Source organism: Myxine glutinosa, chromosome 8 (genome assembly GCF_964187855.1).
Source record: "Myxine glutinosa chromosome 8, kmMyxGlut1.1, whole genome shotgun sequence".
Lineage (NCBI taxonomy): Eukaryota > Metazoa > Chordata > Myxini > Myxiniformes > Myxinidae > Myxine > Myxine glutinosa.
The window spans coordinates 110,555,176-110,579,899 of NC_136268.1; the positions used below are offsets into that span (position 1 = coordinate 110,555,176).

General features: G+C 49.6%; 1 protein-coding gene across 2 annotated transcripts in view; it reads left to right on the forward strand.

The window, feature by feature from the left end:
* Positions 1-24,724, forward strand: part of LOC137432842 (sulfotransferase 1B1-like) — a 106,044-nt gene that overhangs the window by 62,668 nt on the left and 18,652 nt on the right. For both annotated transcript variants that reach the window (XM_068125093.2, XM_068125095.2), the window contains 3 exons: positions 21,281-21,378; positions 22,001-22,127; positions 24,505-24,599. In XM_068125093.2, the coding sequence (XP_067981194.2) occupies positions 21,281-21,378; positions 22,001-22,127; positions 24,505-24,599 (320 nt within the window). The remainder of the gene's footprint in view (positions 1-21,280; positions 21,379-22,000; positions 22,128-24,504; positions 24,600-24,724) is intronic.

Consider the following 24,724-nt stretch of genomic DNA (forward strand, 5'->3'; position numbering starts at 1 on the left):
CAACTCATCCTGGGAATTCTTCCAAAGTAAATTGCTCTCTCTCATGCACAGATTTATCCCATCTCGTCGACGGGGAGATCCGCAACAATAGAAACATATATATATATATATATATATATATATATATATATATATATTGTTGCGGATATGAGGATTGCATTTTTTTGATTGTGTGTATTGTATTGTGGTAAATTGTTGTGTAACATTGTTTGAATATGGCCCCTCCTGCCTCCAGAGTTGTGTAAAGGTAAAAAGGGCGTCCCGGTAGTTAATTCCATGAAACACCACATTGCAGGACACTATAAGACCCTTGTTCAGTAGCTTATATCTTATTATGTGTTTTAGAGTAAGGCCTTGTCTTCCAGTAGCATGACACTCCATTGCACCAAGTAAAAGAGATAGATTCCCTTCATTCCCATTCCCAAAAACCTCCATTTCCCCCTTTCGTCATTGCCAAGCCTCGATTGCCAATTACATCCCCTCCAAAGCCGCCATTGACCACGAGGCAGGGTTGGGGAAGAAAGGCGGGTCCCCACCTCGTCAGAGAGGGGAGGAGTGAGTCAGCCCCACTCAACCAACCACGAACAAGGGGTTGGACTTGGAGAGAAAGATCAAGGAGGTTCGCGAAGGTTGAGGGGCGAGGCCTATATAACCCGCTGCGGGACGTTCCCCAAGAGATCGCAGATGAGCTGAGAAAGGAGAGGAGCTTTTACACGAGAGTCGCAAACAGGGTCCAAGAGAGAGCTGGGTTGTGAGGTCCAAGAGAGTTGAGAGTTGCACCGTTGTTGCGTGCGAGATACGAAAAGCCTTTGACAAAGAGCCGCTTCAACCAGCCCCGTTTCAACCAGCCGAGTGACCCTGCCGGCGTGCGCTGTAAAGCCGAATACAAGGAGCTGCCGGCGTGCGCTGTAAAGCCGAATACAAGAAGCTGCCGGCTCCCCGCTTCGCGCCCGGAGTGGACCCGCTCGCTGTGCCCTGTGATCCCACCTGCGCATCCCTCCAAACGATTCCTACCCTTCCATCCATTTGCGTACGTGAGTTTGTTTTGTTCGTGCTGTCCTGGGTAGGTAATTAAGTCCGTATAAGCTAGTAATTTTCACTGTGTCACCTGCGTTTTCATGTCACCTGTAAATAATCGTGACTGCTCTTTTTGCTTATGTGTGTGTAAATAATAAACCCCGTTACTCTTCTGTACGTCTTCTTCTTCTTCCTCTTTGCATTCGTCGTCTTAGTCTTTTCCACATTGAATATCTGTGGCGCGATACGGCCAACGTTTGGGTGAATCGGGTTTAGTCGGGGAACAACTGTTCGGCCGCGGTGCCTTCGCTCGGCAAACAACATCCTTATCCGCGGACCGTAACAATTGGTGTCAAAAGTGTCGGATTCGGACCTGGGACTTAAAATTCATTTAGCCCAAATTTTGGACACAATTGTACAATTGGCGTAACAATTGGTGTCGGGGAGTGAGATACGAGGCCCGAACCAAATTTTAAAAACAGCTAGAAAAAAAATTTGGTCAAAATTTGGAGTAGCCGAAATTTGCTTTTGTTTTACAAAAACCCGAATTTTGAAATCGCGCCATGGCTGGTCAAGGCGACGGGATGCCGGTGGGAGAGATACAGATAGACGGGGTAGAATCGACCCAGGACCTCGGGGAAATGTATATGGAGGATGTGGTTGAGGGGGTATCAGGCGCACAAAATGGCGCTCTCGCGCACGTGGTTGAGGGGGCCACGGCCGCGGAACCAATGAGCGCGGCCCAAATGCAAGCCTTCATGGCCCAATTCATGGTGGAAATGCAGAAAGAAAACGACAGTATGGAACGAATGGAAAACAGAATGAGGGCTGATAGTGAGCGAATGAGGGATGAATTGGGGAACCGGATGGATGCTCAGAGTGAGCAAATTGAAGCAACAATGAACGGAATGAGGGCCGATAGGGAGGAAAGGGAGCAGAGGGACAGAGACCGCAAGTTGGGCGAAAGGGTCCCAGGGGTGCACGACGAGGGAACGCGGGACGAGAAGCGCTGGTTGAACGAAGCGGAGAAAAGCACGGGTACAATGACGGGGGTAGAAATCGCGACACGGGGTTTGGAAAAGCCGGCGACCGATGAGGTAGAGGGAATTTTATTAAAGCCAACGGTCGTCGAGGTGAGTAAAGGAAAAGTGGAAGTGGGCATTGAAATTGAAGAGACCGGGGACTTAGAAAACCACTCGCGGCAGGAGGAGGTGATGGAATATGTACAAGGTCGGTGCTCAACTCATAATTATGTGCTCACTAACCAAATAAAGAGTTTGCAGGTTTTGGTGCAGGGAGGAAGAAGAACCCCGAAGGTGAGACGTGCTGTGTATTGTGCGGGGAGATTTTGTAAGAGGATGTTTGGCGACAAAATAATTTTCGCGCGCTTGGGATCGAGGAGGCATCCGGGCGTTGGTGAAGGGTCCCGTGTGAGTAAAAATGGCACGCGTGTGAGGAAAAAGTGTGCGTCAAAGGGTGAGCGTGTTACGAAGCGCGAGTGTGATACCGAGTGCGAGCGAGAATGCACGTCGGGGTGTACGGGGTGTGACACAGGGAGTGAGAGCATAACGGAGTGTACGTGCGAGGGTGAGTGTGACACGGAGAGTAAGGTGGTGGTGGAACGTGTGCGAGGAATCACACCTGGGTTGTTGGTAGCGCGAGTGTGGGAGAGCCCATCCGAGCACGTTAGTGGGTGGATGCAAGAGTGCACGCCCATGGTGAGTGTTACGGAGGACGTAACGGAGGAGAGGTGTGGACCGAGGTGTGCGAACGGCGAGTGTGCGCGAGAGGTGTGGTGTGTAACAGGGAGAGCGTTGGTGGAATGTACGGACGGCGTTGGAACGCCAGGTTTTGTGAGGGTGCAAGGGGTAGCGTATGCGTGTGAGCATGCAGGTGAAGCATCGACGGTAACCGGGTTAGCGGTTAGGGCGACGGATAGCCGATGCGAGCACTCGGGGCACGGTGTGCTTTGTTGGATGCGAGGCCCGGCGCGGATCGAAGCTGTGTCGTTTCTCTTCGAAGCGTAGTTGCCGATTCGGTCTTGGCCCCGCCCCGCACGGTCGAGTCCGGGCCTTGTCGGGCGAGGCGACCGGTGCGGTTCAAGGGCGAGTGGGAGGAAGCGGAACGGTGCCCCCTGGCGGGAACGGGGTTCCGACCGGGGGAGATTGAGCCATCGGGCCCGGGACCGCAAGGTACCGCGCCGAGATGGTGCGTGGAATCTCGGCCCGACCAAACCACCTCCCTTGAACCGAAAGCCGGACGGATTCAACCTGCAGGCGACCAAACCACCCGAATTCATTGCTCGGCTTTACGAAGCCGAGTTTAATGATGTCATGACGCACCGAGGCTAGGATATAGCGGACTGTGATGATGATAATAGTGATAGTGGTTTTGATCAGAAATTTAGAAAAGTGAGTAGAATTGGCAGTAATTGGAAAATTTTTGATTTGTGGAAATTGGATGAGCAAAATTTATAGTGAGAGATGCCCCATGTGATGGGATGGCCAATCCACCATCCCTCACATCGTGGGCAAAGGAGCACTAGAGTTATGGGGTTTATGGCAGTGAAAGCTCGCCGAGGGAGGGTTTGGATAATGTGTAGGGACCTAAGAGATTGACATTAGGTAACGTTAAGGTTAGGTAGTGACAATGATACCGGTAGTGGGGACGCAGGTAGATTAGTGTGGATGATAATGACGAGGGAGCGCAATAGTTTAAAGGGGCGACTGGGAAGCGCAAGTTTCAGAGGGGAGTAGTTAGATGAGATGATGCCATGTGAGTGTTGGAGGTGAATTCAGACGTGTATTGTGAAAAGTGTGTGAGGAACAGGTGTGATTGCACAGGTGTGCAACTGAACAGGTGTATGGAGCAGTGTATGAGGGAGTAGTGGTGATTGCGTGTGGTGTTGACCAAATGGTCCAGGAAGGAAGGAGGGTGCAGGTGGCACCAGGTGTGAGTGCACAGGTGTGCACCAGCAGGTGTATGGAATAAATGGTTGTGTGAAATACAGGGAATGTGGAATACATGGAGTGTGGAGTATATGGAGTATTGGAATGGATGGTCGTGGAGTGAGTATGGTGGAAACTATGGAGTGGAGTGGATGGTGCAAAGGTGTGAGTGGGGGAAGGATGGACCCCCATCACGAATACCCGGGGAGGGTAGTGTAAGTGTTAGGTAGAGGGTATAGGTAAATTGTGGTTGGATATTGGCATCTGTGGTGCGTGGTGGAAGAATGGTATTTGGATGGGTGCATTAGTGTTGTGGAAATGGCTGGGCGTGTAGCCTGTTAGTGTGTGTAGTTGGTTTGGGCACTCCACCACTGTGAGGATGTCGGCCAGGTGAGGCCGCAGGTGGGCTCTGGGAGCCAGTAGTTGTGGATGGGGCCTGAGGATCTGGAGGACGGACCCGGGTAGCCCAGTGCCAGAGGGCACCGAGTGGGGTGACAGAGCCAGGAGGGGCCTTCCCCAGTTAGTTAGGTTAGGGTGAGGAGCTAGGTAAGCTCGGGTGGCAACTACAGTGGTGGAGGTGTGCAGGTGGGTAGACCTGCTGGGAGAGCTACACGTCTCAGCCCAGAAATTGTGCAAGGGCACCGGGAGATGAATCGGGGGAGTGAGACCCCAAAATGGAGAAGCACCACAGTTTGGTCAATGGGAATCGGTTTTTAGAACCCATAGTGTAAGTTGGCCAATGGATTGGCAGGGAAAGACCCCGGGTAGTGTAAAAGTGTGTTAAAGTCATTTAGAGGATAGCTAGGATTGAAGTCTCCTCGCACCATCTACATGCACTCACCTGAGATGACGTACCTCCACACCATGCCATGTGTTTAATTATTTTTGATGCAGATGTTTGGAATGTGAGACGCATCATGACGTGGGTGTGACATTGTGCTTGATGTTCCATCTCTTCCTCCTTATGAGGATTGATGATGAATTGGTGATGGCAAATTTTGGCTAGAGGGATTGTGGTGACGAATTTGGTATAAGGAAAATATGGGAAGACGTGACGATAGCGACGGATTGGTAAATGTGTAGATTTTTGTAAATATGGGGTAAGGGCAAGGGTAGTGTAGGTGACAAGGGGGGTGACGTACGGTAGGGACTAGCTTTCTCACTTCGCTCTCCGTACGCATTTCGCCTTGCATTGCCTTTGTTGATGTGTACCCTTGTGACCTTACCCCTCGCTCATCTGTCTTCCCCCCTTTTGTCTCCCACATGACCTGTGCGCCATTGGGCGCCAAGGGGAGCGTGCGTGAGTCCGCTATTGTGCGCCCGGAACTCCCAGAACCAGCTGTCTGCATCGATGCACCACATTATGGACCACATGTCTGTGGCCGAGCACCACTTATGGACCCCATGGGTTGGGGCGTGGCCCCTCTGCTGGAACCGGCCAAGAAGGCCTGAAATCTTGCTGGCGGACCTTGGCCACAGGGCACCGATGCCCCACAGGTGAACCACACTAGTCGGCCCTGTGGGCCATTAATAAAATAAATAAAAATGGACACGTTGGGTGCATTTTATTGCAATAGGCTGCCAGCAAAGGAAAAAGACAACAACTGGAAGAAATAATAATAGCCAGCAGAGGGAGCTGAAGAGCAAGAGATCACCTGCAGGGTTAGGGGTTGTTGTTTTTATTTTCATGAACAATGATGACTGTGCACCGATTGGTGCTTGAGGGTGTGTTGGTGCGTTTTTGGGTGCTTTCATGGTGCATTGATGCAGAGCAGACTGTCTCCCCCCCAGAAAGAACAATCACAGGTCCTGGGTTAGTCTTGTAAATAAAAGTAGTGTCACTGTAAATAGTGCTCCCCACCGTCAGTGTGTAGTTTGAAGACCATTCCACAATTCGGTTAACTGTGGGCGTGAGTCTGTTAGGCAGGGTGCAATGGAGCAGCGGGACACATTTATTTATGTTTTAAAACTGTCGCACTCAGGGTCAGGTTAAAAGTAGAGGGAACTACACCTACGTGTCACACTAAATTAAAGTTATAGGCCCGGGACGTGCCTAAGAGGAGGAGGGTGCAGTGTTGCGGATATGAGGATTGCATTTTTTTGATTGTGTGTATTGTATTGTGGTAAATTGTTGTGTAACATTGTTTGAATATGGCCCCTCCTGCCTCCAGAGTTGTGTAAAGGTAAAAAGGGCGTCCCGGTAGTTAATTCGATGAAACACCACATTGCAGGACACTATAAGACCCTTGTTCAGTAGCTTATATCTTATTATGTGTTTTAGAGTAAGGCCTTGTCTTCCAGTAGCATGACACTCCATTGCACCAAGTAAAAGAGATAGATTCCCTTCATTCCCATTCCCAAAAACCTCCATTTCCCCCTTTCGTCATTGCCAAGCCTCGATTGCCAATTAAATCCCCTCCAAAGCCGCCATTGACCACGAGGCAGGGTTGGGGAAGAAAGGCGGGTCCCCACCTCGTCAGAGAGGGGAGGAGTGAGTCAGCCCCAATCAACCAACCACGAACAAGGGGTTGGACTTGGAGAGAAAGATCAAGGAGGTTCGCGAAGGTTGAGGGGCGGGGCCTATATAACCCGCTGCGGGACGTTCCCCAAGAGATCGCAGATGAGCTGAGAAAGGAGAGGAGCTTTTACACGAGTCGCAAACAGGGTCCAAGAGAGAGCTGGGTTGTGAGGTCCAAGAGAGTTGAGAGTTGCACCGTTGTTGCGTGCGAGATACGAAAAGCCTTTGACAAAGAGCCGCTTCAACCAGCCCCGTTTCAACCAGCCGAGTGACCCTGCCGGCGTGCGCTGTAAAGCCGAATACAAGGAGCTGCCGGCGTGCGCTGTAAAGCCGAATACAAGGAGCTGCCGGCTCCCCGCTTCGCGCCCGGAGAAGATCCAAACGATTCCTACCCTTCCATCCATTTGCGTACGTGAGTTTGTTTTGTTCGTGGTGTCCTGGGTAGGTAATTAAGTCCGTATAAGCTAGTAATTTTCACTGTGTCACCTGCGTTTTCATGTCACCTGTAAATAATCGTGACTGCTCTTTTTGCTTATGTGTGTGTAAATAATAAACCCCGTTACTCTTCTGTACGTCTTCTTCTTCTTCCTCTTTGCATTCGGCATCTTAGTCTTTTCCACATTGAATATCTGTGGCGCGATACGACCAACGTTTGGGTGAATCGGGAAAAAACTGTTCGGCCGCGGTGCCTTCTCTCGGCAAACAACATCCTTAACCGCGAACCGTAACAATATATATATATATATTGTTGCGGATATGGGATTTGGCCTCCATCCATATCCGCTTGTAAATATTCCCCTATTTCCCCAATACTCCCCAACTATCCCCAATCCCCCATTCCCTAGTCCCATTGTCTGTAAACAACACTCTGTAGCCCCGACCTTCCCCTTTTTCCCCCATTAAATGTCGTGCCCAGGTTCACCGCATCTCACGTAGACAACTATAGGACATCTTGCTAGTTATTCTTAGTCTATGTCAGTTAAGGACTCGTTTCCATTAATTCTGACTCTTCGTTGCACCAGAATGTGATTGTATGGCACCATTAGTAAGTTTAGGACCTCCCAATACCTCCCCGCATCTCTTCCTCATGGAACAACAACACCAACAACAACAATAGCGGCGGCGGCGCTGCGGCGGCGCGGGGAGTGTGCGTCCTCACTCCGGCTTGGTTAGCCGCCATTGAGCATGTGCTCCGGCGGGGTTACCACGCAGGGGCTCACTGTCAGCTCCTCGTCAAGGGCGGAGCCCGGTAACCCCCCGCACCCAGTAAGAAGCGGCGGACCGATTCCATCTGGGGCGGAGCTAACGAGCCGAGGGCGTGTCACTCCCCGCTGGACATGCGCAGGAAGACGGAGGTGACGTCAGATGCGCCTCAGCTTGGAGAGAAAAGGACGCCACTTCCAGCGCGACGATACCTCCCCGCATCTCTGGACCGGACCGGGTCGATTCTGCCCCTGAGCCAAGGTGCACCTTGAGCTATCGACTGCCTGTCCTTCCCAGCCATCAATCCCTGTGTGAGTCAGTCTTGTCCCGTTTGTCTGTGGTCTGTCGGGAATTAAGATAAGACTGTGTCTAAGTGCTTATCTTTCTGTGCTGTACCTCTTGTCGTGTAATCTAACCGTTCTGCATAACCAATATTATATCCTCCTCCGGAGGTCTTGAGAACTGTACCCCTTGTGTCGTTGCTTTAATCCCAGCCGTTGTGTCCTTTTCCTTCATTGATTTAGCATAGCGCGATTCGGCCAACGTTCGAGTGTAATCGGGTAACTTGTGCGAACACGGCGACCATTCCGCTCGGCCCATCATAACATCTAAGTCGTGTCCGTAACAATTGGTTGTCAGGAGTTGGATTCGGACCTGGGACTAAATTTGTTAGGCCCAAATTTTGGACACCAATTGTGTTAGTACTGTAACAATTGGTGTCGAGGAGTGAGATTGGACCCGGAGCGCGTTTCACGCGCTCGAAATTATAACTGCGAAATTTGATTGTGTTTTACAAAAATAAAAACCCGAATTTTGAAAGTCGCGCTATGGCGGATCAAGACGGCTGGGTTCCGGTAGAGGAGAGTGAGGCAGGTTCGATCCAGGACCAAATTGAGGGACAAGAGGAGAGCGAAGCAGTGAGGGTGGCAGGCTCGCAAAATAGCGTCGTCGCGCACGAGGTTACGGGCGCGCAAAATGGCGCCTCGCACATGGCCACGGCGACCGCGCCCGCGACCGTAGTAGCGCCGCTGGTAGACTTGAACCTTTTTTTTATACAAATGAAGGCCCTTATAGACAAGAATAGCGAAGAAATGGAAAGCAGAATGATGGGGGTAATGGGGAACCGGATGGATGCTCAGAGTGAGCGATTGGAGGGCCAAATGGGGGTAATGGGGAACCGGATGGTAGCTCAGGGTGAGCGATTGGAGGGCCAAATGGGGGTAATGAGGGACGAAGCGAGGGGTACCGGTGAGGGGTTAGACAATGGGATAAAAGAGGTAAAGAATGGGTTAACGGGGGTAGAAAACAGAATGGCCGCTCAAGAGAATCAAATGGAAGGGATGCAAAAGGGGTTAGAGGGGTTGGAAAACAGTATGGAAGGCAAATTGAGGGACATGAGGGACCAAGCGGAAAGGGAAGTTAAACAAATGGGGCAGCAGATAGAGGGGGTCAGAATGGGGGTAGAAACCAAACTGGATGCTCACAGGGAGGAAATGGAGCAGATGAGGGTGGCATCTGGGCAGGAGATGCAAGTGATGGGAGAAGAGATCAGAAGAGGTGTTAGTGAGGAGGTCGGAGGAGTGCGCGAGGAGGTGAGGCACTGTAAGGAGCGCATGGAGAAGGAGGTGAGAAAGGGGACTGTAAAATTGCAAGGTGGTATAGAGGAGTTGACGCTGGGAGTAGAACAGCTGACAGTGGGACAAAAGGAGTTGGGGGACCAGGTAAAGAAGAACACAGCAGTAATAGAGGGTTTAAAATCGACACAGAAGGAGATGAAAAAGGACGTAGGGGTAATTAAAAAAGAGTGTCAGACGGTACACGAGGACCTGACGAGGAAAATGAACAAGGTGGTAGAGGTGGTGGAGGTTAAAGAGCGGGAGGTGCGGGAGCACATAGAAAAAAATTAAGTGGAGTTAGAGGAAGAACTTAAAGGGGCGCACGAGGAGATGAAGGAGGAGGTGAAACAGAAATTAGAAGAAGTGGAAGAAGGGGTGAGCGAAATTAAGAAGCGACGGAGAGAGGATAAGAAAGAGATAAAAGAGGAGGTAAAATAATTGGTCCAAAGTCTGTGTTCGGATCGTGATGATGTGCTCATTAACCGGATGAGGGGTTCGCAGGTGATGGAGGAGAAGCGAAGAGAAAGAGGACCCGGTGTAAGTGGTGACCAATATGGTCGTGCGTATGATGCGCCAGGTGATTTAATAAGCTTGGGGGTCGAGATAGACCCGGATGTTCGTGAGAGGCCAAGAGTGAGGTGTATGGCTGGTTCGGAGGGTATGGAACGAGGGTGCGAGCAAGAGGGTCCGGTGATGGGAGAGGTGCGAGATGTGGGTGAGCAAGGTTGTGGTGGTATGGAATGGGTAGCGGGTTGCGGAAGTGTGACCCATGCATCGACACCAACAGGGGTAGTTTTTAGAGGGACAGGGGAGGCACGAGAGCCCCTTAGGGGTAATGTACTGTGGGGGCCCGGCCGGTTCGGCCCCGCGCTGACCCCGCAAGGGGCGACGCACGGGGTCCGGCAGGCGGGCAACGACTCGCATACGAGGTGGTCCCACAATGTCCCACTCGCGCCGTATGACGGCAAGAGTGATCTACGCGCGTACCTGGCGCAGTTCGACTGTGTGTGTAAGGGCAACGGTTGGGGTGAGGACGAAGGTGGAGTACACCTGGTGGCCGCATTGCGCGGCGCGGCGGCGGAGGTGCTGACGGCATTACCAGCGGGTGCTCTCACCCTGCCAGCCCTCCGCGACGCCCTAATTAATCGATTCGGCATTGAACAGCAGAGCGAGCTTGTTAAAGCTCAGCTCGCGCTGCGAAAACGCAAGCCCCAGGAAGCCATCGGGGAACTTGCCCACGACATTCGCCGCGCAGTGGGGATCGCACATGCTAGCATGGCAGCGGATTCCCGGGAAAGCCTGGCGCTGGACCATTTTATCCAGGCCCTCCCGGATATTGAGCTCCGGCAACAGCTCGCCATGTGGCGCCCGCAGACTCTGAGCCAGGCGGCTGACGCTGCGGCCCGTTGGGAAGCAGCGAGGCCCCTGGCCCGGGGGAGCGAGCGTCACGCAATGGCGGTCCGCCAGGTGGGACCTCCGATGGAGGGCGGACCCCTTAGGGGGCCCGCCCCCGACGTGAGTCCTGACCTGGCGGGCATGGTCCGGAGGCTGGTGGACCAGCGCCTGGCGGGACCTGGACCATGGCAGGCGGCCCCGGAGGTGGCCCGCGGTGGACCACGAGCGGGTAATCCAATTCGGACCTACAGGGGGGGGAATTTGGAATTCCGGAGACAAGCACCTTATCAGGTGAGGTGCTATACTTGCAACCGTCTGGGTCACCTGGCTAGGGAAACTAGAAGGTGTCGGGCACGTAGGGCGGTGTTCGGCAGAAGAGGATGGAGGAGAGCCCTCATTGACGCGACAGGTCATTTATTGTGGCCAGATTGGAACCGGTAGCCTGACAATCAGATGCAAAATTGCCGGCGTGGGGGTAGACGCCGTAGTGGACACAGGAGCTAGCGCCACGATCATCAGCCCTGTGGTCCTTGATTCGAGCGCAGGTGGCTGGGATAAGATCCAGCGCCTGCAAAATTATAGTTTGCAACTCGCTACCGGGGTAACGGCCCCGATCATAGGGCGTGGTTCTGTGACCCTCAAGTTAGGGTCGGTAAGGAGGGAGATAGATGTTTGGGTGGCGGAGGTGTGCGACCCATGTTTAATAGGGTTGGATTTGTTGACTGCCAGCGGTTGTAAAATCGACTTGTGCCGGGGGATCCTGCAGGTGGGAGTAGAAGAGCTGCCGTTAGGGGGAGTGAGCACGGCCGAGAGAGCGGAGCTGGAGGCTTCCGAGGCCGTGACCATTCCCCCAAGGGCCGAGGCGATAGTGCCGGCACGGTGGGCAGCTCGCCCAACATGGCAGGAGTCCTGCGGCCTGGTCGAACCGGTGGCAGCGCAGTCCATACCGGGTTTAATCGTGGGCCGCACCCTTGTAAAAACGGACGGACCGGTAGTGGCCGTCCGAGTAATAAATATAAGTACAGAACCACGCACTATAGTAAGGGGCACGAGGGTAGCTGGCTGCACCCCAGTTGAGGAAGTCGCGACAGTGAGGGGCGAGAACGTCCAGCCGAGCCGGCCCCGGGGGGAGCCTTCAATAAGAAGTAGGAATTGGCCCGATCCCATTTGCGAGATGGTAAATCGTAGTAGCGTAGAGTTGGGAGGTACCCAGAGGGAGGTCTTACACAAACTGGTTGGGTCCCATTTGGACCTCTTCTCCCTGTCCACCGAGGATATTGGATGTACGGGCCTGGTGAAACATCAGATCCACACCGGTGAGGCCCGGCCTATTCGTCAGGCCGCCCGACGGCTCCCTTGGAGCAAGAGGGCGGAAGCTGACGAGCAGGTTGAAAAAATGCTCGACGCAGGCGTGATCGAGCCCTCGGGAAGTCCTTGGATGTCACCTGTTGTGCTGGTCAAAAAGAAGGATGGGACCACGCGGTTCTGCGTGGACTATCGCCAGCTAAACAACGTGACACTCAAGGACTCATATCCCCTGCCAAGGATTGATGACACCCTCGATGCCGTTGCGGGCTCAAATTGGTTCTCAACTTTGGACCTCAAGAGTGGGTATTGGCAGGTGGAGATGGATAGGGCAGGGAAGGAGAAAACGGCATTTTCCACAGGTAAGGGACTGTATCAGTTTACTGTGATGCCGTTTGGTTTGTGTAATGCCCCCGCCACCTTTGAAAGATTGATGGAACATGTACTAGGCGGCATGCCATGGCAATCATGCCTGGTGTACCTGGATGACGTCCTAGTACATGCCAAAACGTTCCCCCAGGCAGTAGCTAATTTGGACCAGGTGTTCGGGTGCCTCAGACAGGCAGGGTTGAAGCTGAACCCGAGTAAGTGCACCTTGTTTGCCAAGGAGGTGGCCTATTTAGGCCACGTCATCGGTTGCGAGGGGGTAAAAACGGACCCAGACAAAATTAAAGCGGTAGAGGAGTGGCCCGCACCACGTACCATCAAAGAGGTGCGGGGATTTTTGGGACTCTGCTCCTACTACCGGCGCTTTGTGGCGAAATTTGCGGAGTTGGCCCGTCCCCTCCACCGGCTTACGGAGAAGGGGACGCGATTTAATTGGACGCGGGAGTGCCACGAGGCCTTCCAAAAATGGAAGGGGTGTCTAGCATCCGCACCCCTTCTAGCTTACCCCACTAGCAACGGGGCATTTACCCTGGACACGGATGCGAGCCAGGAAGGATTGGGCGCAGTTTTGTCTCAGACACAGGAGGGCGTGGAGAGAGTGATTGGTTACTATAGTCGGGCCTTAAGTAGGCCCGAGCGAAATTATTGCGTCACTCGCAAAGAGTTATTGGCTATGCTGGCTGCCATGAACCATTTCCACCCGTACTTGTACGGGCGGAAATTTTTGGTTAGAACTGACCATTCCTCCTTGCAATGGCTCCTTCGGTTCAAGGAACCAGAGGGCCAAATTGCAAGGTGGTTGGAAAAGTTGCAGCAGTACGATTTTGATGTGGCCCATAGGGCCGGGAAGGCCCATGGTAATGCGGACGCACTCTCTCGGCGTCCTTGTCTGGGGGAAAACTGCAAATTTTGTGCGAGACACGAGGAGAGGGAACAATTGGGCGATTCGGACCCGACCCTCGTTGTCCGGGCAACCCGGGTGAGAGGGCCAATTTTGCCACTAACCGCAGATGAGGAATTCGGAACTTTGGCTTGGGGCGCGGCCCAGCGGGAGGACCCCGTACTGGGGCCGGTGCACGAATGGGTGAGATTTGGGCAAAGACCTAATGGGGAAGAGGTCACCCCCCTCGGGGCACAGACCAAGGCGTATTGGGCTCAGTGGAAAACCCTGGAATTGAAGGATAACATCTTGTATCGCAAGTGGGTGGAGGTTCCCTCTGATAAAACTTCCTGGCTGGTGGTAGTCCCAAATAAATTTAAGACCGATATATTGCAACAGGTGCATGGTACCCGCCCCGGCGGCCATTTGGGCAGGACAAAGACGACATCGCAGGTACGCCGGAGGTTTTATTGGGTGAATATGGGGCGCGACATACAGGACTGGTGTCGGAGATGCGACGCCTGTACTGCCAAAAAGGGACCAGCACGGAGGATGAGGGCCCCCCTTCAATTACACCAGGTGGGGGCCCCCCTAGAGCGGGTGGCCATGGATATCCTAGGCCCACTACCCCGCACCCGCCTAGGTAATAAGTACATCCTCGTTGTGATGGACTACTTCACCAAGTGGCCGGAGGCCTACGCCCTCCCCAACCAAGAAGCAGGGGTGGTAGCGCAGGCCTTCGTGGAAGGATTTGTGTGCCGGCATGGGATTCCACAGGAGTTGCACACCGACCAGGGACGAAATTTTGAGAGCAAATTGCTAAAAGATGTGTGCAGTCTCCTGTCAATTCGGAAAACCAGAACAACGCCTTTAAGACCTCAATCTGACGGGATGGTGGAAAGATTCAACCGAACTTTAATCCAACAACTGGCACTGTTCACCGCCACCCGTCAGGATGACTGGGACGAACATCTCCCCTTATTTGCTCATGGCCTACCGAACCAGCCAGCACGGGGCCACCGCATGCAGTCCAGCGTTGCTTATGTATGGGTGGGAGTTACGGGCTCCCGCCGACTTGCTATGCGGTCCCGTGCCAGACACAGTGGTTAACCCGCCGAGGGAGGGGTACGCACGTCACCTAGAGGAAGGCATGGAGCTAGTCCATGCCTTCGCCCGCCGCCAACTCCATCTGGCGGGGGAAAAGATGAAGCGCAGGTACGACCACCGGAGCCAGGGGAGTCAGTACACTCCGGGGATGAAGATTTGGTTCTTCAATCCCCGGAGGAGGAAGGGTAGGTGCCCGAAACTCACCTCTCCCTGGCAAGGCCCGGGGGTCGTCCTGTCGCAAGTCTGTGACGTGGTAGTAAAGATCAAAATGGGGCCACGAGCCCTCCCTCGGATCGTCCACGCCGACCGGATAAGGCCTTACACCGGCGAGCAGGCGCCCCCGTGGATTGCCTCGGCTTTAGATGCCGAGGCGGGACCCAGTACCTCTGAATAAGGGGGGCTTATTAGTGCCAGAGGACTGGGGGATTGATGAGCGATGGGCCCGGTGGGTAAGGGTGGCATCCCTGCCACCCTTCCCATGGGGGGGCAAATGCGCAATAGTTTATGGGGTGTATGGCAATGAAAACTAGCCCGGGTGGGTTAGGTTATATTGTGTGTGGGGATCTAGCGAAGATGACATTAGGTAACGTTAAGTTTAGTTAGTGAGTGATACCTGTAGTGGGGACGCAGGTACATTAGTGTGGATGATAATGACGTGGGAGCGCAATAGTTTAAAGGGACGACTGGGAAGCGCAAGTTTCAGAGGGGAGTAGTTAGATGAGATGATGCTGTGTGAGAACTGGACAGGTGTGTGGAGCAGTGTGGAGCAGTGAGTGTTGTGGATCAGCGCGAATGCGCTTGGGGAGAGAAGGGTGCAGGTGGCACCAGGTGTGAGAGCACAGGTGTGCAAGTACAGGTGTGTGGAATATATGGAGCAGAGAATGAGTGGTGTGGAGAGAGTTGGAGTAAGTGGTACGGAGTGGTGTGCATGGTGCGAAGGTGTGGATGGGGGAAGAGTGGACCCCTTTCACGAGTACCCGGGGCGGGTAGTGTAAGTGTTAGGTAGAGGGTATAGGTAAATTGTGGTTGGATATTGGCATTTGTGGTGCGGTTGCAGAATGGTATTGTGGATGGGTGCATTAGTGTTGTGGAAATGGCTGGGCGTGTAGCCTGTTAGTGTGTGTAGTTGGTTGGGCACTCCACCACTGTGAGGATGTCGGCCAGGTGAGGCCGCAGGTGGGCTCTGGGAGCCGTTAGTGTCAGTGGGGCCCGAGGATCCGGAGGACGGACCCGGGTAGCCCAGTGCCAGAGAGGGCACCGAGTGGGGAGAGCGCCAGAGGGCCTTCCCCAGGTAGTTAGGTTAGGGTAAGGAGCAGGTAAGCTCGGAGGCAACTGCAGTGGTGGAGGTGTGCAGGTGGGTAGACCTGCTGGGAGAGCTACACGTCGCAGCCCAGAAATTGTGCGAGGCACCGGGAGATGAATCGGGGGAGTGAGACCCCAAATTGAGAAGCACCACAGTTTGGTCAATGGGAATTGGTTTTTAGAACCCATAGTGTAAGTTGGCCAATGGATTTGCAGGGAAAGACCCCGGGTAATGTAAAGTTGTTAAAGTCATTTAGGAAATAGTTAGGATTGATGAACCTGTCGCACCATACGCAGCCACTTACCTGAGGTGATGATGATGACTCCACACCTGTGTTCTTTTGTTCTGTGTTGCAGGAAATGAGAATTGCTGTTGGATTTGTGAGACGCATCACGACGTGGATAAGACATTGGGGTGATTCCATCTCTCCCTCCCTAGGAGGGACTGATGATGAATTGGTGATGGCAAATTTTGATGTTGAATTGGAGATGGCAAATTTTGATGAGAGTTGGAAATGGCAAATTTGATTGGTTAGGAGGGAGAGAAGACGAATTTGGTTTATGGGAGGAACGGGGAAGACAGTAGGGACGTTTGTTGATTTGTAAAGTAGATGTTTATGGGTAGTGTTGTGTTTTGTGGATACAGTAAGGGGTAAGGGAGGGGCAATGTAGGTTACCTGGTGGGGGGCGGGGGCGTACGGTAGGAACGTACCTGTCTCACCTGGTTCCCATGTGCCCCCAGTGTGCATCATCTTGTATTGCGTGCACTTTTGCGCCCTTACCACCTTACTCACTTGTCTTCTTCTTTTGTCTCCCACCTCCGAGGATCTGGCTTTGGGGCAGAGAGAGAGGAGAGAGAGGTGCTGGCTCTGCAGTTGTGGGCCTGTACTTTCGCTGCTTGCTGCCTGGATCGATACACCATATGGACCGCAATTTTTGTGGCCGCCCACCATGGACCGCAGTTCTCTTGCGGGCAAGCACCACCCGTTGATGGACCTATGGGTCAACGTGGCACCTATGCCATACAGGTGAACCACTTTTAGTTGGCCCCCTGATGGCCACAATTCAGAAATGGACGCGGTTGGCGCCTTTCTTTATTTTTTAAGGAAGCTAGGAGGCCAAGTGCTTCAAGAAGGCAAGACCAGCGGCAGAACATCGGCCGGCTGCGACACCACCGGTGACGTTGAACATTTTATTGGTGCACCGGATGGTGCTAACTGTGTTATGGGGTGGTGCTTTTCAGCCATTCCATGTCAAATCATCAAAGAATCTGCCGTCATCTCTCAGATTTTTGTAAAACTTTGGGAACCAATTGGGACCCATGCAAAACGGCAAGAACTCAAATATTTTTGCTAACAGCCTCTTAATTAGTGAGATACAGACTAACGAACTTTGGACTAATTAGCATGACGTCGCAAATTCAAATGGCCATATCTCTAAAAGTATAACACCTAGAGAGCTGGTTTTGGTGTCATTTTAAAGGTATTTTCATGCGCTATGAATTTGTCTGGGCAACATGTTCCTACCTCCAACCACAAAAAAGTTATCACAAAATATAAACTTCAATTGTGAATCCCCCAAAAATGTATCCTTCAAATTTCCTCAAATTCATCCCAGAGGTACCTTATGATGTCAAGAAGCTTCCACATAAATTTTGTGATGGGCACTCCAATAGTTTCTGAGATATGAGCAATAATGTACATGTACGTATGGCATATAGGTTCGAAAATCAGCATTTGTAATGTATTATACAATCAATAAGTGAGTTCAAGTACACAGTGTTCACTAACCTGACTTAGGTTCACTAACCAGTGTCACCGATTTTCTTGGTTTTGGATTTCACATATTTATCTGCAGCAAGTCTCTTTTTTGGAATAGGTGATTCTCCAATCAATCCCAAAGACTCATTCAGTGTATTCAGTTCCATTTCAGGAGAATGAAATTCAAACTCCCCTGAACTGCCTGGTATTGGTGATTCACCTCCACCATCATTGTCCTCACTACTGCTAATAGCGCTGCTGGTCACTGGTAATGGTATTTCACTCTGAGTCTCTACCACACCTGGTTGTCTTTTTGCCAGTTTCTTACGACACTGGGTACAGATTTTCTGTGCACTTTGCAGTTTGAGGCTTGGATGAGCGGCTATGGCTTTTTGGCTAACAGCTCTCAAGCCAGACGACTTTGGTTTTTCATGAGCTCCAAAGGGATTGCAGCAGGATTTCTGCTTCAAGATGAACTTTTCCTTGGCAGTCGTCATTTTTCTGCAGCTCCTTCAGAAGTGAACTGCCAATTTCTGTTGGTGGCAGGCCTAAGCATTACACTAAGCCAACTTGGACTTTCCCTGGGGATCTTAGACTGTGAAAGTTGCATCACCTCGACTTACCCACATGGGAAATCCCAGTTGGAATTCCCCAGATGAGAATTCCCCTCAGGCCCAGTTGAAAATGAAAGTATATGATACTTCAAAGCAATTGATGGTTGTTCCCTGTGTTCCCTGTCATGGCTAGGTTAGAATGATTGTATAATACATTACAAATGCTGATTTTCGAACCTATATGCCATACGTACATGTACATTATTGCTCATATCTCAGAAACTATTGGAGTGCCCATCACAAAACTTATGTGGAAGCTTCTTGACATCATAAGGTACATCTGGGATGAATTTGAGGAAATTTGAAGGATACATTTTTTTTGGATTCACGATTGAAGTTTATATTTTGTGATAACTTTTTTGTGATTGGAGGTAGGAAAATGTTGCCCAGACAAATTTATAGGGCATGAAAATACCTTTAAAATGACACCAAAACCAGCTCTCTAGGTGTTATACTTTTAGAGATATGGCCATTTGAATTCGCGACATCGCGCTAATTAGTCCAAAGTTCGTTAACCTGTATCTCACTAATTAAGAGGCTGTTAGCAAAAATATTTGAGTTCTAGCTGTTTTTCATGGGTCCCAATTGGTTCCCAAAGTTTTACAAAAATCTGAGAGATGATGGCAGATTCTTTGATGATTTGACATGGAATGACCCTTTTGGTGCTTGGATGGGGTGCTCTGCACATTATTAAAGGCCGTAAGGCCACAGAGCACTCGTGGGTTGGTGTATCGATGCTGGCATGCGTGCTCTCTCTCTATGCATAACATCTGCATGTGTTCCTCCAAAAACAGGTCCTGGATCGTAGTGTAAATATCAGTGTAGTCTTGTATAAATGATGCTCCCTACCGGCTGTATGTTTAGTTTGAGGATTCTTTCCGCGATTCGGTTATCCTGTGGGTGTGTTTCTGTGAGGAGAAGGGTGCAACGTCGCAGGGGGACATATTTACTCATTTGTGAACATCTGTAAAACTGTCGCACTCAGGGTTGAGTTAATAGTAGAGGGAACTACATCTGAGTGCCACACTAACGTAGGTAAAAATTTATCGGGTCGGGACGCCCCGAGGTAGAGAAGGGTGCAATGTTGCGGATATGGGATTTGGCCTCCATCCATATCCGCTTGTAAATATTCCCCTATTTCCCCAATACTCCCCAACTATCCCCAATCCCCCATTCCCTAGTCCCATTGTCTGTAAACAACACTCTGTAGCCCCGATCTTCCCCTTTTTCCCCCATTAAATGTCGTGCCCAGGTTCACCGCATCTCACGTAGACAACTATAGGACATCTTGCTAGTTATTCTTAGTCTATGTCAGTTAAGGACTCGTTTCCATTAATTCTGACTCTTCGTTGCACCAGAATGTGATTGTATGGCACCATTAGTAAGTTTAGGACCTCCCAATACCTCCCCGCATCTCTTCCTCATGGAACAACAACACCAACAACAACAATAGCGGCGGCAGCGCGGGGAGTGTGCGTCCTCACTCCGGCTTGGTTAGCCGCCATTGAGCATGTGCTCCGACGGGCTTACCACGCAGGGGCTCACTGTCAGCTCCTCGTCAAGGGCGGAGCCCGGTAACCCCCCGCACCCAATAAGAAGCGGCGGACCGATTCCATCTGGGGCGGAGCTAACGAGCCGAGGGCGTGTCACTCCCCGCTGGACATGCGCAGGAAGACGGAGGTGACGTCAGATGCGCCTCAGCTTGGAGAGAAAACGACGCCACCTCCAGCGCGACGATACCTCCCCGCATCTCTGGACCGGACCGGGTCGATTCTGCCCCTGAGCCAAGGTGCACCTTGAGCTATCGACTGCCTGTCCTTCCCAGCCATCAATCCCTGTGTGAGTCAGTCTTGTCCCGTTTGTCTGTGGTCTGTCGGGAATTAAGATAAGACTGTGTCTAAGTGCTTATCTTTCTGTGCTGTACCTCTTGTCGTGTAATCTAACCGTTCTGCATAACCAATATTATATCCTCCTCCGGAGGTCTTGAGAACTGTACCCCTTGTGTCGTTGCTTTAATCCCAGCCGTTGTGTCCTTTTCCTTCATTGATTTAGCATAGCGCGATTCGGCCAACGTTCGAGTGTAATCGGGTAACTTGTGCGAACACGGCGGCCATTCCGCTCGGCCCATCATAACATCTAAGTCGTGTCCGTAACAATATATATATATAAATGTTGAAATGTGCAAAAGTCACATTGTATGGTTTAATCTCACAGGCACCGACCTGTCTCAGGGATTGATTAATATTCAATTTGCTCGATTGAACGAATCTGCATCAAGACAATGTATGGATGTTTTATCTTTCCTTCAAGCTTGAATTACCTAGTAATTCACAAAGTCTGTTTTAAGTTCTATTGTTCACATTAATATTTAAGACAATGTACGAAATACTTATCTTTCCCAAACTTGATTTACTCAGTGGGATGTGTGGGCAATCTCTCATCTCGCCCGGGAGAACCATTGTTTGACTCTTCCTGGGTCAGTTTAGTCATATGTAAAGTGATAAGTATGCTGATTATGCTACCCAAGCAACCCTCCCACATCTTCGAGTCCATCAGTAAATATAAGGCTGATCACCACAATTGGAGATTTAGAATGGATCATAATGTGCACATGACATTGTGTTTTGTTTCTCTCGTGTACACGAAATAAATTATGCTTTGAATGGCTTTCAAGTTGAAGTGAGCTGAGTCTCTTTCTTCAACAATTTCTTTCACAAAGAGCAGGTGAGTTATCTTTGCTGGGACCCTGTACAAATTAGAAATTCCTGGCCTTACTGCGTGCCGCAAGTGGTTTCATATCGGATAATCCGCGACACCAGATTATAGTGCTTGCTTAAAATGCTTCGTATGGTGTGCCTGTCGCACCTCCAACACCATATAAATTCCATGGGCCCAGGTGTTCACGTGTCACATGCGTGTGGCTTTATTCTGCTCTGAAGGGCAAACTGACAACACTAATTTGATGTTCCACCATCATTGTCACCTTACTTGCCTCCATTTCGATTTACAGCAGTTGCATCAAAGCAAGAAACACGAGATTGTTTATTGGTTACCAGCCGTGGAAGGAGCAATTGTCTCTCAAATAATTAATCAACATATCGTACTCTTGACTTTTATAGACGAAAGACCACATCACCTTTGAACCACTCTCCAACAAAAATATACAGTACAAGGTTCAAATCCATCAGCAAGCCTTTGATTGTTCTGTTTCTCTCTATGAATTTCCAGGATTGGATAGGATTGCCGAGTTGAAACCCCCACGACTGATCAAATCACATTTACCGTACAAGCTGCTGCCAAAATCATTCTTTGACAATGATTGTAAGGTAAGGGTTCAAATTCTGATCTTGATAAGAACATTTAATTAGACTCACATTTTTGTCTAACTCAGCAACTTTAAGCCTTAGTCAGCAACCCTAACAACACCATCCACAGCACAACCCTAATCAAAGATCAAGATCCAATCAATGGGAAGTTAAGGGCAAATAGGAGGGAATGGAGGGGAAAAGTATTGGAGTGAAGAGGTGCATCACAAACAGAATATCAACATATGGAGGTGTTCTTCATTCATTGTGAAAGGGGATGGGGGAAGGAGGGTGGTTAGGTATCATATCCACTCATCCCACCTACCTGGATGTTTGCCTTACTTGCATATATCAAACAAGATGGTGAACATTACATTTCACTCTTATGGAGACATTTCTGACTTTCAAAATTGGACATGTATCATGTATGTGCTCATCACTATAAAACTCCATCACCTGCAATTCACCACGTTTAAACTATAAATCAATCATGACGCTAAATAAGGGTTTTGGCCCTTAAGATAGTCGCAGTGAGGAGGTTTTTGATTGTATGTTGAGCCCTCTTTTTGGACTTTACAGTTTGTGTCTGGCTCGGTTTCAGGTTCTTACAGTGTGAATACATATCTGTCGTTTTCTTTTCCAGATCATATATGTTGCTCGAAATGCAAAGGACGTTCTGGTGTCGTATTTCAACTTTGAGCGAATGGTGCAGCTTGAGCCGGATCCTGGTACCTGGGAAGAGTTCTTCACAAACTACCTAGCTGGACGTGGTACGTTCAAACTTACACTGCTCGTACACTCATTTTGTCTTTATTAAAATTATCTTTATTAAATCTGCAGAGGTTGCTCTTACTGCTCTTTCTGTAGTTATCTGCAGCTGTCACAAACAGTAAATCACACATACATTGCACATGTAGACAAATACAAGAGTCAACACTTGACTTAACTTCAGTCAAACTACATAATCAATACTCGGGAGTTCATAGAACATGAACATACTCGGGGGTTTACCCCCACATTATGTTTGTGATTTGTATTCTATATAATTCAATTAAAATGAGGGTTTAAGGAGGCTTAAAGGCGTATAAATAAATTAATTGCAGGTTTTGTAGCTGTTTTCCCAGTGGCTTTTATATCACCCTATTCAAAACGTTGCATTCGATCTACATCCCTGTTGTTTGTGTCCTTTATGACATCCTTAAAAACAGTGAGTTTCCTGGTTGGAATGATTTTTAATTTTGTTTGATTGTATGGCAGGCAGAGTAAAATATTATCTCAGACCTATATGCACATGTGCGATTGGGACGAATTCAGAGTGAAACTACGCTAAAGTAACAGATTTGTCTTTCGATTCATGTTCCGATTCGGAACATTCGATTTCAATAACTTCTTCCTCGATTTATGGACTGACAACCATAAACTGGTAAGACAGACGGACAAACAGAAGGACAGACGTTAACTAATTACTTCACTCTACTTTTCACTTCGCGTGCGTGGGATAACTGGAGATTTCATAGAACACGTTACCCCACCCATCTTTCAGAAAATCAATTTGGAGAAAAATAAGTGTACCATGAATCAAATAAAATAATAAATTGACTTCCTGTGCGCGTAATTCACATGATCACTAATTAGCTTCCAGCTCAAGGCTCATCCTGCATGGTTTATCTACGGTGAGACTGACTTTCGTTCTTTATGAGAACACCAATCATGTTTTAATATTAATAAGTTGAAGTGATCCAGATCTAGTTAGAATAACTTTTTAAGTGATTATTCACCATTGAGAAAAACCACCGTTTAGAGGCCATTTTTCCCCGCAAAGCGGGGGTTGGCCTTTTCGGGGACCGTGGTAGTTGTTGTTGTTATTTGGTCCCCTTTTTGAAGCAATGTTTTACGGCCAGATGCCCTTCCTGACGCCAACCCTTTTTGCCGCCTTCAACGACAAGCAGGGAATTACCAGTGAACTGGTACTCAATTAGCCGACCTCGGAAGGATGACAGGCTGAGTCAACCCCCCTGGCATTAATTCGGCGATCGACCGAGATTCGAACCCAGGATCCTAGGATCCCAAGCCGGCACCCCAGCCGCTAGCCCAACACCAGGGATAATTTCAAAATGATATGTAGCATGATATGGACCAAAATGATGGACCAAATTGAGAGATGGACCAAAAATGATATGTAGCATGATATTTCAAAAAGGTGTGGATGGTTTATGACAACATTTGGTGGACGAGTTGGGTAGGTAACAAGAACAAGCTGACTAGATTTTGGTTAAGGTCCAGATGCAAACTGGCCTACCAATGGCATACATAGCGTAAATTGTTCAGCCTGGCGGAGGTATGCGCTCTACCGACTGCCGTTCTCGTTCCCTCAGCTACCCAAGGTGGACAGAAGTTGTGTTTTCACCCCTGTCTGTTTGTCTGTCTGTCTGTCGATGAGAAGGATATCTCAAAAAGTTGTTGGCAGACTTGTAAGAACCTTGGTGGACAGGCTGGGTGTGTGACAAATAAAATTTGATTAGATTTTGGTGAAAATCTGGATCCGGATTCAGATACCAAAATTTTCAAATCATTCTTTACTATTGAGAGATAGGACGAATAATTATATATTGCATGATATCTTAAAAAGTTGTTGATGGATTCGGACAAAACTTGGCGTGCAGGTTGGATGAGCGACAGGGAAGAATTGATTCAGTTTTAGTGAAGATCTGAATCCGGATCTGGATAAACGACAATATTTGAATTTTTAAACGATTCTTCACCATTGAAAGATCGTGCTGCCAAAATCGATATATCGCACAATATCTAAAACAGTTATGGACTGATCCAGATGAAACTTGGTGGATGAGTTGGGCAGGTGATAAGAACAAGCCAATTCAATTTTGGAGGTGCGGATCCAGATCAGGCCTATCAGTGGGTTATCAAACGTAAACTGTTCAGCCTGGTGGAGGTATGTACTTCTCCGATTGCCTGCCGTTCTAGTTTGAAATGTAATCACACATTAAACAGAAATCAATTTTTCAAATGACTTCCAACAATCATTTCGTGATCTTTCCTTTTTCCTGAATCCTAAACAGTATTTTTAATGAAACATTTTACCACGTCCATGGTAAGTTTCACTCTTATGGAGACCGCATTGTTTTGCAGTTGGTTACGGCTCCTGGTGGGACCACGTGAGGGGATGGTGGGACAACAAGGAAAAGCATCGAGTTCTTTACATTTTCTTTGAAGACATGAAAGAGGTTTGTGTGAAATGAAGTCTGGAAAAGCTTGCAACATATTATTCCAGACTACCAGTAGTAATAATAAAAGCAAATCAACTAAAATTATTCCTAACAATATTTTTGCAATTTATCTGTTTTCACAC